Source organism: Stegodyphus dumicola, chromosome 5 (genome assembly GCF_044657685.1).
Source record: "Stegodyphus dumicola isolate Sdum_Otavi_A_Nest chromosome 5, ASM4465768v1".
Lineage (NCBI taxonomy): Eukaryota > Metazoa > Arthropoda > Arachnida > Araneae > Eresidae > Stegodyphus > Stegodyphus dumicola.
This window is the reverse complement of record NC_140772.1, coordinates 28,577,522-28,592,199: the sequence shown is the minus strand read 5'-3', so window position 1 is coordinate 28,592,199 and position 14,678 is coordinate 28,577,522. Positions and strand designations below refer to the sequence as shown.

At 34.3% G+C, this 14,678-nt stretch overlaps 1 protein-coding gene across 3 annotated transcripts in view; it reads right to left on the bottom strand.

Annotated features, from left to right (window-relative positions):
* LOC118197716 (uncharacterized) overlaps positions 1 to 14,678 on the bottom strand; it is a 146,838-nt gene that overhangs the window by 54,611 nt on the left and 77,549 nt on the right. For all 3 annotated transcript variants that reach the window (XM_035369248.2, XM_035369247.2, XM_085816521.1), the window contains exon 2: positions 1,466 to 1,846. In XM_035369248.2, coding sequence (XP_035225139.2) covers positions 1,466 to 1,777 — 312 coding nt within the window. In that variant the 5' untranslated portion in view covers positions 1,778 to 1,846. The remainder of the gene's footprint in view (positions 1 to 1,465; positions 1,847 to 14,678) is intronic.

Genomic DNA, 14,678 nt, shown 5'->3' with positions numbered 1-14,678 from the left:
ATTTTATTATGATACTGAAACAAAGCAGCAATCATTTGCTTTACTGTAGAAGATTCACCAAAGCCATAGAAGCGTCGGATTCAGAAATGCCGAGTAAAGACAACACTGGTGCCACCAAATACTATCGCCCTGTATTAACACTGGTGCCACCAAATACTATCGCCCTGTATTACCTTTAAAAAGAAATTAAATGATGAAGAACCTGCATGTGTGTATGTTCCTCGCACTGTGAAAAAATAACAGTACCTAGAACCATTAAATTTTGAACACTCGAACATGTGCACCTGAAAGCTTGAATTTTCAATTTAGAATTCTATATCTCATATTTTGCAAAACTTTTATGAATTTAGAATTCTATATTTCATATTTTGTAAAACTTTTATGAATTTAGAATTTTATATTTTATATTTTGTAAAACCTTTATGAATTTAGAATTCTATATTTCATATTTTGTAACACTTTTATGAATTTATAATTCTATATTTCATATTTTGTAAAACTTTTATGAATTTTTGATTAACAGACTCGGCGATTTGAAAGCGAGCAGTGGCAACACTGTTACGGAATAAAATACTTTTATCTCCAGCGCGAGAGACTGCCGGAAATCGTTATCGGAAAGATATGCTGTTGTTAAGTATTTTGTGATTTTGCTGCTGAATTAAAGTTTATGCGACGGGAGTGCGAAAAGCGTGATATCTAATAAATAAAGTTAATGGCACAAAACGTTCATAATAAAAAGACACACAAAAAAAAGTTTTGTACCGTTGATATGATAAACTGAGAAAAGATTGAAAAAGTAGAAAAACGTATGCCAACACTTGACATTGCATCGAGAATTCCAAACATACGCTGCTATGCTGCTGTTAAAATTTTGCAATTTGGCTTTGGAATAATATACGGCATAAGTGGGAAGAATGTGGTGCTTAACAGCAGAAGTGAATGCAACAGCAGACTGGTAGACGACTAGCTCTGAAAGAACGTAAGAAACCGTAACAAATCCTCTTGGGCGATCGTTAAAATCTGAACTCTTCCAGATTTTTATTTATTTATTTATTTTATTATTTGCTTCATACTTTGTAAAACTATCAGCTTGTTTGTAATGGAGAACCAGTTTCCTGCGTAAACCCCAAGGTGATCTGTGGTGACTGGCTGTTATGACAAAGCAGAAAAATTGTTTCAAAGAGTTGTACTTCCGAAATAAACGGATGTGTGATAGCAGCCTAACATTACGTCTTTGAAAAAAAGACTGTTTGTATTACAATTTACAAAGGATACAAAAAAAGATGATAAGGATACAAAAAGACTGTTTGTATCCTTATCATCGTTGTAATGCATTTCTTCGATCAGGAAGTTTAAAAATCCATACGACACCGTGCTCCAACTGACAAATTTAACTCCATGTCTTTGAAATATATTTAATATATATATATATATATATATATATATATATATATATTTAATTTACCTCCTTATCACCGTTGTGATGTGTTTCTCCGCCATTCCTCACAAAGACGTAGTTATTATTCTTGAAGCATGCATGCCATCCTGTGTCCAGCAGGGTATTTTGCCTCTTCCTTTGCGCAGTCCCGGTTGAGGGGGTCGGGTATCTGCTGTCCGGGGCGAGGGGCACTCTGATGCTATCGTTTTCGGTTGGGGATCGGCGACTGACGTTGACCGTCGGGTAATCCACCTCCTTATGCAAAGAACGGGCGAGGGAGTCATCACTGCAGGCAGACGAGAGAGGACAGCGACGACCCTTTTGTGTGGCCACTACCATGACGCAGTTATCCCAGTCGGGATCTTCTTCCGCTTCCCAGTAGGTAGCGTTGTTCAAAGGAGAAGTGCCCTTCAGGGAAGAGAAAATTATTTTTGAATGCATGAAAGAATATAAGTATGACTTAATATAAGAAACAGATCTAATAATACAGGGTAAGTCAAAAAGAATCCTCCTACTATAAAAGGTTATAGTTTTGGAGTCATTAAGTTATGTAGATGCAGGAAGATGAAAAACGGGCAGTACTCCCGCCAGGATTCGAATTCCGGACCTTCGAATTTCGCGTCGGGCGGGTGAGCACGTGACCACGTGAGCATGCGAAAAGGATGGAGACAATACCGTATATAGTAAAAAATATAATTATTGTATATATTTGCATGCGATACATCAAACTGAATTTTAACTACCTAAGTTATATATTAAACGTCACAAATGTTCTTCATAAGACCTTTTTGTCAGGTGATAGGTAGTCCAGTACCATTCAGGATGTAATCCAAAACTGCAGCGTTCTTCACATGATGGGCAGACTTGTGATGTTAGAACTCTGGGATTTTTTTGGGTGGAGAGGGGACGGCGTAAAGGGGACATGTCAAAGATTGATAATTATATAATTATTTGTAACATGTTGATTCTTTTTGATTTACCCAATATTGTAATGAATAAAGATTTTTAAAAATACTTTAATATTAGAAGCGACTCATCATAAAATTTTGCCAACTGTAAGAAGTCAGTAAATGTTATTGCCGATAAATAGACTACTCACACAAATCCCGTTTAAAGTTTTCCGATATAGAAATAAATTGTATCATTTCGGTAATGTGGGCAATCGGAACATATATAAAATCACTTTAACATATGAATCAAAAATTTAAGTATTGCGACAATTTAAGAAATAAAAAGATACATCTGTTTCAAGCGCCTGAATATATGCAATACAGCATATATGTGTTTAAATATGAAGGTTGATTAGATTCAGATTTAATAAATGCATCATGCTTTAAGACAAGGAAACTGCACGATTAAAACTGCGCAAGATATGAGGAAAATAAAATAGTCTTTACATTTATAATTCTTTTACACGCATATACAGTGTCTCAAAAAGGTGATGGGACACTTGTGCTTTACAAAAGGAAACTGCAATAAAATAAATTTAAAAAACATGTAAAATTTTTTGTGGGTGTGTTTCATACTTAAATTTAGTAACAATTATTACATAACATACATTTTCTCAAAATATTAAAATATTAATTTAATAAAAATACAATTGTTTAGAACGGAGCAGAAAATGGCTCACTTAAGTGATAGGACACTACGTACTATGCAACAAAAATCGTCTGAAGTAAGCAATAAAAATATCTTTTGGGGTAGTTATTTTTACTCAAAAGCAATTCCCAATAATTTATAAAATCGTCTGCAGTATTTCTCTCCAGTTTGTTTTGGAATTTTTGTGTTTTTTAGCTCTATGCAGCCATGAATGCTAAACGAAAAGAAACTTTGCCTGGAATTCGAAAATTAGTTATTAATTTGCATATTGAACGTGGAAAATCTGCTAGAGAAACTACTGAAACAGTTAAATTCAGTCATTCAACAGTTTTCAATATCATTAAACGATATAAGAAGAATCATATGATTCAGGATAAAAGAAGACCTGGCCGACCATCAAAGCTATCCAATGGAATAAAGCGAATTATCGTTCGAAATATTAAAACAAACAAAAATCCAAGAATGTGTGCTCCTAATGTTGCTGCTGATTTACAAGCATTATATGGAGTAATTGTTAATTTTGAGACTATTAGAAGAGTAATTCGATCTACTGGATATCACGGTAGAGCAGCCGGGAAAAAATTCTTCGTAAGTGAAAAGAATAGAAAACGCAGACTGGCTTTCGCAAAATCCAACATAAATAAGAATTCTGATTACTGGAATGAAGTTATATTTGATGATGAGAGTAAATTTAATATATTTGGTTCTGACGGTAGAATCTTGGTGTGGAGAAAACCGAGGGAAGAATTTCGCAAACAGAACTTGGTGCCAACAGTAAAACATGGGGGAGGAGGAGTTATGGTATGGGGGTGTATGTCGTCCGCTGGAGTTGGTAATCTTGTTTTTATTGACAGTATAATGGATCAGTACAAGTATATTGACATTTTAAATCAAAAATTTGAAATCTTCAGCGCGAAAATTGAACCTTCATAACGATTTAAAATTCTACCAGAACAATGACCCCAAGCACAGTGCTTTGAACGTTAGACTCTGGCTGCTATATAACTGTCCTGAAATAATAAAAACACCCCCACAATCTCCACAATTAAATCCCATAGAGAATATTTGGCAAGAATTGGAATCAAGAATTCGCAAACACACCATTTCTTCAAAACAACAATTAAAATCGGTGCTTCAAGAAGAATGGGGTAAAATCATTCTAGAAATCACAAAAAAATTAGTCGAATCCATCCTAAGAAGATTAAATCATGTTTTAAAAGTAAAAGGAAATCCAACAAAATATTAAAACCTTTTAAAAAGTAAAATTTTTGGATAAATATTTGATGAAAAAGTAAGTGTCCCATCACTTAAGTGAGCCATTTTCTGCTCCGTTCTAAACAATTGTATTTTTATTAAATTAATATTTTAATATTTTGAGAAAATGTATGTTATGTAATAATTGTTACTAAATTTAAGTATGAAACACACCCACAAAAAATTTTACATGTTTTTTAAATTTATTTTATTGCAGTTTCCTTATGTAAAGCACAAGTGTCCCATCACTTTTTTGAGACACTGTAAATAACAAGCAAGTTTTAGTGTTACTTTGCAGCAGAAATAAAATATTGCTTAATAATGATGGATAAACTATATGGCACAATATTTTGGAGTCGTTCTAATTGGGATGTTATTATAATCTGTTATTTTAAAATAGACTCTTCATGGTCGAGCGATCCTCTCTTCATTTACGACTGTAACATGTGTCGTCGTATGTGCACAGAAGGGATTTGAGGACTTTGGCCAATCAAAGGATTCGACTTTTTTTTCTACAGAAGTTGTTGCCATGGTTATGAAGTACAGTTTGAGGAGGGAATGGTCTTCAAGTGCCTATTTTAAGAACAGACTACAGTATGAAAGAACCAATAAAACTTAAATATGATACTATCGCATGTTAACGTTAGATTAATGACCTCTAAGTAAGCATTTTAGGTGCAAGAAAATCATCTAGCTGATTTAAAAGCTGTTGAAGGAACATGCAGGGCCTCTGCTTGTCATCTAAGGGAAGTTAACTGGCGACGAGCGAATATTACAGTAGAATCAAAATTTCTTACCACGTTATAGGATAGCCAAAATTACGGAGACGAGTAACGCAATTAGAATGTACCAACATACAGTGGATGGACAAAAATATGGAAACACCTTGTGAAATGCATGTTTGAAAAGAAAGATTGATTTTAATGAAATAGGTAGGTGGCGCTGGCGTTTTTGACTACTGACTCCACCTATACAACTTCGTAAATGTGCTAAACAGTTCAGTTGTTGTCGGAGTACTGTTATGTGAGGTTGTCATTGCGTTATGTCAGAGTTAACAGACTTCGAACGTGGGCAAAGTGTTGGAGCACGTATGGTAGGTGCTTCCGTAAGCAAGGTAGCCGGTGTTTAGTGTTTCAAGAGGTACTGTATCGAAGATTTATTCCGCATATTTGAAAAGCGGAAAAACATCATCTGCTAAATCACAGCGCGGACGAAAGTGTGTCCTGAGTGATCGTGACAGACGATCATTAAGGGCAACTGTGGCGAAAAATAAGAAGACCACAGCTGCAAAAGTTACTGCTGAAATGAATGTTGTGTTACCGAACCCTGTGAGTACCAAAACAATTAGAAGAGAGCTTCATAAACAGGGAATTGCTGGCCGTGCTGCAATGGAGAAGCCACTCATCAGTGATGCTAATGCCCGTAACAGGAAAAGGTGGTGTTTAAGTCATAAAGCCTGGACTATAGAGCAGTGGAAGCGAGTAATATGGTCTGACGAGTCTTCTTTCACATTGTTTCCCACTTCTGGCCGAGTTTACGTCTGGAGAACGCCATCTCAAGCCTATAATACAGACTGCTTGTTGCCAAGAGTGAAACATGGCGGGGGTTCTGTTATGGTTTGGGCAGCCATATCGTGGTTCTCTGCTAGTCCCATGATAACTGTGTCAGGGCACGTGACTGCCAAGACTTATGTGAACATTTTGGCCGATCAAGTTCATCCCATGGTACAAACTTTGTTCCCCGATGGTGATGGTGTCTTCCAAGACGACAAAGCCCCTGTTCACGCAGCTCACATTGTCCAGGACTTTTTTTTCTGAGCACGAGGATGAGTTGTCCCATCTCCCCTGGCCACAACAGTCACCAGACCTGAATATTATCGAACCTTTGTGGTCTACATTGGAACGGAAAGTGCGTTCTCGTTATCCACCGCCGACATCGTTATTTGAACTTGCCACCGTTTTGCAGGAAGAATGGTATAATATTCCCTTGGCAAACATACAGGAACTGTATTTATCCATTCCGAGAAGACTGCAAGCTGTTTTGGATGCCAACGGGTTTCCTACACCATATTAAGCAAAGAAACTTGTTTTTTTAAAGGTGTTTCCATATTTTTGTCCAACCCCTGTATTTATTATTAGCGGTAAAAAAGGGAAAATACTATGCTATGATATAAACATTATCGACTCTCGATAGCCGATTGTAAAACGTTATGTAGGAGAAAGTTTCCTTACGATAAAGTCTATTTTTTGTTAAGGGAGTGATGGTAATATTCGATGGGCAGCTTCATCGCCAACATTTCGAATGACGATTCTACAAAACCAAAGTCTTAAGAAAAACCACAGGTACTGTAAACATTACAGGGCTTGTAGCGACAGAGATATAACTAAGAATTACATAAATTTTATAAAGTGATATCATCGAATACCATTAAACGTATTAAACTTGCTGGTCACCTTTACGGAATGAGTTCCCCTTTAAGGGTAAGGTTTTTAACTACAAACTAATGAGAAAAAGGTCAGAGGAAGTCTAAGTCTTCGAATGGTTGGTCTGTATTGATGTAGACTTTAACGTTAATTAAAAATTACTCATAAAAAATTTCTAGTCAAACGGAGGGCGGACTGGAAGAAGATTCTGAAAAATGAGCATGGCCTCTAGAACATGGCATCATACCAACAGAAGAAGAAAAGGACGTAAATATCTTATGTAATGGTATCATAAAGAATGAGCACGAATTCAGCATACTTACATTTACTTTAAACGTCGACAATATAGTCTGTACTAAGTTCTCTTTACAGAATGTACATATACTTAAAAAAAAATGAAGCGTTAAAATTACATAAGAATAGCAACAACTTTTCGGTGCGAGAAACGTGAAAATTCATCCACGTTCTCTCCGGAACTTGAAACTACGGTTCTTAAGTTCTATTATCTGTTACTCTAGAACAGGGATGTCAGACTCATAGGTACACTTGGGCCAAACAAACAAGGTTTAACTTTAGGCGGGCCGAAAAAAAAAAAATCAATATTCATAGAAACATAGATTTATTTCGAATAATACAATAATAAACATATACAGTGTCTCAAAAAAGTGATGGGACACTTGTGCTTTACAAAAGGAAACTGCAATAAAATTAATTTAAAAAACATGTAAAATTTTTTGTGGGTGTGTTTCATACTTAAATTTAGTAAAAATTATTACATAACATACATTTTCTCAAAATATTAAAATATTAATTTAATAAAGATACAATTGTTTAGAACGGAGCAGAAAATGGCTCACTTAAGTGATGGGACACTTACTTTTCCATCAAATATTTATCCAAAAATTTTACTTTTTAAAAGGTTTTAATATTTTGTTGGATTTCCTTTTACTTTTAAAACATGATTTAATCTTCTTAGGATGGATTCGACTAATTTTTTTGTGATTTCTGGAGTGATTTTACCCCATTCTTCTTGAAGCACCGATTTTAATTGTTGTTTTGAAGAAATGGTGTGTTTGCGAATTCTTGATTCCAATTCTTGCCAAATATTCTCTATGGGATTTAATTGTGGAGATTGTGGGGGTGTTTTTATTATTTCAGGACAGTTATACAGCAGCCAGCGTCTAACGTTCAAAGCATTGTGCTTGGGGTCATTCTCCTGGTAGAATTTAAAATCGTTATGAAGGTTCAATTTTCGTGCTGAAGATTTCAAATTTTGATTTAAAATGTCAATATACTTGTACTGATCCATTATACTGTCAATAAAAACAAGATTACCAACTCCAGCGGACGACATACACCCCCATACCATAACTCCTCCTCCCCCATGTTTTACTGTTGGCACCAAGTTCTGTTTGCGAAATTCTTCCCTCGGTTTTCTCCACACCAAGATTCTACCGTCAGAACCAAATATATTAAATTTACTCTCATCATCAAATATAACTTCATTCCAGTAATCAGAATTCTTATTTATGTTGGATTTTGCGAAAGCCAGTCTGCGTTTTCTATTCTTTTCACTTACGAAGAATTTTTTCCTGGCTGCTCTAGCGTGATATCCAGTAGATCGAATTACTCTTCTAATAGTCTCAAAATTAACAATTACTCCATATAATGCTTGTAAATCAGCAGCAACTTTAGGAGCACTCATTCTTGGATTTTTTTTAAATATTTCGAACGATAATTCGCTTTATTCCATTGGATAGCTTTGATGGTCGGCCAGGTCTTCTTTTATCCTGAATCATATGATTCTTTTATATCGTTTAATGATATTGAAAACTTTTGAATGACTGAATTTAACTGTTTCAGTAGTTTCTCTAGCAGATTTTCCACGTTCAATATGCAAATTAATAACTAATTTTCGAATTCCAAGCAAAGTTTCTTTTCGTTTAGCATTCATGCAGCCATGAATGCTAAACGAAAAGAAACTTTGCTAAAAGAAACAGAGCTAAAAAACACAAAAATTCCAAAACAAACTGGAGAGAAATACTGCAGACGATTTTATAAATTATTGGCAATTGCTTTTGAGTAAAAATAAATACCCCTAAAGATATTTTTATTGCTTACTTCAGACGATTTTTGTTGCATAGTACGTAGTGTCCTATCACTTAAGTGAGCCATTTTCTGCTCCGTACTAAACAATTGTATTTTTATTAAATTAATATTTTAATATTTTGAGAAAATGTATGTTATGTAATAATTGTTACTAAATTTAAGTATGAAACACACCCACAAAAAATTTTACATGTTTTTTAAATTTATTTTATTGCAGTTTCCTTTTGTAAAGCACAAGTGTCCCATCACTTTTTTGAGACACTGTATATATATTTATATAAAAATGAACAAGAAAAATTTAATGTTTACGTCCTGATACTTGACATCTCTGCTATTATCTTTTATATTTCGGGAGAAATTTTGTTTGCAGTGATAACTTTCAACACTGACCCAAGGTGAGCATCATTAATACGGTTTCTAATAGGAGACTTATTACCTTTTATGACTGAAAATAACTGCTCGCACCGATAAGTGCTACCAAACATGGAAATAATTTCATATGCGAATTTTCGAGTATTTTCAAACCTGGCTGGTAAATATTTGTAAAATTCAGGCACGCCCACTTCAATGAATTTTGCTTTCAAATTTGAGTTGCATTGAATCTCGATCACCCCCATTTGCATATGGCTGGGTACTGAGTCAATACTTATTGAGAAAAATCAAAGAAAAAAAAATTGTCTTCGAGGGAACTAAAATCATTAAACCTCGTTTCAAATTCAGTTGTTAAATTTGCAATTTTTTCTGAGTATTTTTGATACGATCAAGTATCATCTAAACTTGATTTGTTCATGCTGCACGTCGGGAAGTGCGTCAAATCTTCATTTTTAAGTTGTTTTTCCCAAAGAACTAGTTGACATTTGAATGCTTTAATTATGTCAAACATGTTTGTAATGATATGATCTTTTCCTATCGTACAAAACTATGATTGGAAAACTGAGACCATGAGTTCGGCCACATTCGGCTATCGGGGGATGCGTACAAGTTCTGAGTGCACGTGTCCCCCAGAAGCCGAAGGTAGCTGAACGCAAGCTACTCACATGCATTTGTAATTTAAGTAGTGTGTGTGTCATCTCGCTGTGAGTAATCTAACAACACTGAATAAATTATCGTTAATTACTTAGCAGTAAACATTTCATTTTTTTCTTCGTCGATATGTTATTTTATTATTATATATTATTGTTTGCCGATATATTGGCTGGGCCGCAAAAATATTTGTTGTGGGCCGCGAGTTTGACATCCTTGCTCTAGAACAAGCATTTAAATAGCCCTTCTCTCCCTTCTGACTTGTCTCGTAACCATCGGATTATTGTTGCGGCGGATGAGTTATTTCCCCTCCTGTGAGATGACGACGACACGTATTACGATAGTAAATGAAGGAAGGCCAGTAGATCTTGAAATCCCTATTTTAAACTAACAGAATATAGTTGGACGTTGGTAAAAGAAGATAGTAGTATCATTTGAGGAAGATGCTTCAGTTAAAACCATCGAAACTAGTCCTGGAAAATTTGCAAATATAACGCTGATTTTGTTGTTAGACTTCTAAATTAATAGTAGTATCACTTAATCACTAATTCTTTCTTAAGTGGTGAATGGGTAAATGCTATAATTCCTTATATTTTTCGTGCACAGGGAAATGTAATAATTCCGGCCATTCTTTCCCACTTGAGTGACGAGGAAAAGGCACCAGATCAAGACAACCAAATCCAAGTGGCGACTAATTAGCATCCATCACGTTTTAGTTCGGAGGTCATTGAAGAGACTTTTAGAATTTTCGAAGCTGAGAAATTTGAAAAATCAATTATTGGCCTTCAAAAAGGCGAAATTCAAATCATAGCGCTTTTCTTTGTTAGCTGGGCATGCTACCACTAGTATCATAGTATATGTGGTAACTCGAGCAGAACACGCAAGTGGAACTGCGATAATTCCTTGTAACATTACTAAAGCTAGCACATACACACCCAAAAAATAAACAAGTAAAGTTTTTTTTTAAAATTAAATGAACAATATATACATTAAACAAACATACAAACAAATACAATAACATTGTATTAAATAATTTAATTAAATAATCATAGACAGATGTGTAAAGACGAACTCGGACAGACAGTAAAGCGCTTAGTTTAATACGTCAGGGAACTAAGATCACAGTTCGAGTTCCATCCATATATATTCCATACTCCATCCTGGAATATTCCAGACAATTGCCGCAATCTTTATGAAATAAAGGAATGTCTTTATGAAATATGACCACAATTACCACTGGCATTGTAAGGATCTTAAGTTTTACTAACGTTTATTTTTATTTTAAATCTTTACTATCACTTCTTATTTTCTACTTCCGGCCAGAATTAAAAGCTTTAACTTATTTATGCAAATTTGTCTGGCGAACGCCAAGTACTTAAGTTGTGGCTTTTTGCCAAGCAAGAGAGAGGAAGGAGTTAGTCGAAGCAGGCCGCTTGCCTTAGCAGTTTTACTCGGTTGCTGGTTGCCTTCCAGGCCAGAGGTTTAATCCTCTTGATAATTTTAAACGTATTGTAGTGTTAACAGTTCTCTGTACTACATACGGCTTCCTGTTAATATACGGCCAATCTTCCACGTAGGCCCTTGTTTATTATTCCAAATTTAAGTTAGAGTTTAGTTAATATTTTTATATTCTTACGTTCAGACCACAAGTGGTTGGTCTCTGTATTCCAAAGTACGGAAATTATTGTAAAGAGTGAAAAATAAAGGGTTTCGTATACCCTTCCTGTGTATCTTGTCTACTTCCACATTTATTGGACACAGCTTTAGTAAGCTCCCTGTTCGAGTCAGGGTCTTTGCATGTTCACAAAGCAAACAAGGAGAAACACTGAACCTGATAGCATTAATTGTTAATAAATTAAAAACTTAAGTTTTTAGATGTTTTAACTGGGATTATTCGGAATGGGCGGAAATAGGCATATTAATGAAGTTTTGAATAATATTTTTCATTTTTCAAGATAATTATTATTTGTATGCACATATTATTTTTGTATAAATAAGAACAGATATTTATATGTACACATACACATATATATTTGTAATAATAAAATTCCATAGTCAAGAATATAATTAAAATTCTAACTGTATGTTCTTTTCATTTTTAATGGCGACGTTCTCTTATTTGAAAGTACGTGGAATTAAATCCATAGCCCCGCAGTCAAATTGTTTTTCCCGCCTTTTCTACACGTACAGTTATAGAATGTTCTGGAAATATTTTCAAGCGAACTGGATTGGCTGACGAGGCTGACGTCATTTCATGGAAGCTCCGCCTTTCCAGAGGCTATAAAAAGACTCGCAAAAGGAATATCGGGGCTTTTTCTTAAATGTCAAGACGCAGTAAACTTCATACAAAATATTATTATTCTTTTTTATTTACTCCGGAGATCAGATTTTTGTAACTGCTATTTTCTCCTGAAATATAATAAATGGATCATGTTTTTTAAAACTATCGTCTGATAATTTAAGCTACGACTACATTGATGATTCTTCAACAATCTATTTATTTCTGACAAAAGCTGGTACATCACATATATAGAGAGAAAATATGAAGTAAGAACTTATGCTTCATATTAATTAAATAAATATTGAAAATGTTTTTAAACTTTTATACGCGTTATATTGGTGCACGCAAAGGTTGGCTCAGTCATCATCGGCTTCAATCATCAATCATCAATCGAATCAGAAAAATAAATAAATATATAAATTTCAGGTTATTCATACTGCGAAAAAGTTTGGATGTGATTCCAGGTGTTTTACGTACTTTTAGAACAGGAATAAAAAAAACCACCACCTGCAAAAAATCGATAAGAGCGCGTGGTCGTCAACCGTACGTGATTCCTTTTTAGATATTATACGACTACAAAAATTTAACAAGTGCGAGATTCAATCTGTTTCCTAGTTCACTGTTTTACAAAAAATATGCGAAGAAATATACTTTATATACTTTAATATTTGAATATAATATTCATGTTTAAAAATAAACAAAATTTGAATTATTTTGAAATTGTTTGGAGAGTGCACTAGGTCAGATGCTGAATTAAACCAAATCCGAGTCTTACCATTAAATTGGTGAATATTGTTGGTGAAATAGCATAATTATTAAAAGCATCTATATTCAATCTTACGCGATCTAGCCAGAATCAAGGCTACGCATTTACAGCCGTCGTAAAAGTTGCTGTAATAAAGCAGATCACTCCATAGGGCTTGCATAAGAGGGGCAAGTAGTGCCAGAAACAAATGGAGGTAATGCGAACTGTACACAGTTTTCTCTCTGTCATAAATTATTTAGCCTTCTTATGATCCATTTTTAGATTCAAATTCTTTATTAGTACGTTAGGTTCAAAGGGCTATTTGTTTCAAAACGGCATTTTGCGTCGTTTCACTCTCTGCGTTGATTCACTTTTCAAACTGCAGCCACCAAATATTATACTTAAAGAAACTAAATAATGAAGGAATCTGAATGAATACACGAATGTTTCTCGCATTGTGAAAAAACAACTGTACTTAGAGCCATCAAATTTTGAATAATTTAGTCCTCCAACCGAACATGGGCATTTGGAAGCCCGAATTTTGAATTTAGAATTTGTTTCATTATCTATTTGAAATTCGGAAAAACTTTATAACGAATTTTTGATTAACAAATTCAACGATTTCAAAGCGAGCAATGGGCATAACTGTGCGGGGGGGGGAAGTTTTTTTTCCTCCAACGCGCGAGACTGTGGATCGGAAATTCTAAAGATATGCTCTTTTTAAATATTTTGTGATATTTTTGTTGATTTGAATTTTGTGTGGTTGAAGTGCAAAGAACATGATACTTAATAAATAAAGGCAACACATAAAACTTCTCTCTCTCTTTTTTTTATTTTTTTATTTTATTTTATTATTTTTTTTAAAGCTCTTTTGGACGTATTATAAAAACCTGAAATCTTTCAGAGTTTCTATTTTTTTAACGTTCTTTGCTTGAGACAACTTTAAGTTTTGCATTAAAGAACACAAATACTTTGTAACATCGTATCTTCTTTGCTATTATAAAATGCACGCGAAGTTTGTTGGTGAATTATCACCAAGTCTTTTAAACTATTACAAAGTCAGAGAAGGGTGTAAAGAACCCTTTATTAACTCAAATAAAGGTTTAACTGTCGGCACAAACTCGCGCTTACCAAAGCCAACACTTTCGGCGTAACTTGAAAGGTAATGAATAACATAAAACTGATGAATTTAGGCTTTACAGATTAACTATCACGGAAGCTGGCTTTAACTAAGTCGGCGTAAACAAGCCTAATGACAAGAATAACTCAACGCCGCAAAATTCTTATTGCTAGAGAATAAAGTTAGCAACGTGGTCTTCAAGCAGGTAGAACACGCTCTGATTTCACCTTCCAGAATCCTTTCCTTCTACCTACTTTCAATATCGCTCGTGCTGGAAATTTGTATTCTGCCAGGGAAATGAAATGGGAATTCAAAGGAAAGGTACTTAAAATAGCGGGTTAGAAATTAAACAATATTTTTTAACTCTGCCATCAAAGAGGAAATTAAATGTTGTGTATTTAAATCTTCAAAAATCCATTTTTGACAGCCTGAGTAAAAAATACCTGCGGTTTTCAAATTCCTTCTAAGATTTCAGTCGTAATTTCTGCAAAGGAGATCAATACAATTCAATTAATTTCTGGAACAGAAAACGTTTTCATATGTTAAGCCTCAGGCTGAATATTTATTACTTGTATTTCTGACACAGACTTACCTATTTTAGCATGTCGTAAGTTAAAAGAAGTAAGTGGCTTTGAAAAATGGCCATTTTTTTTTTTTTGCTAGTACGTAATTTTTTTTTTTTTTTT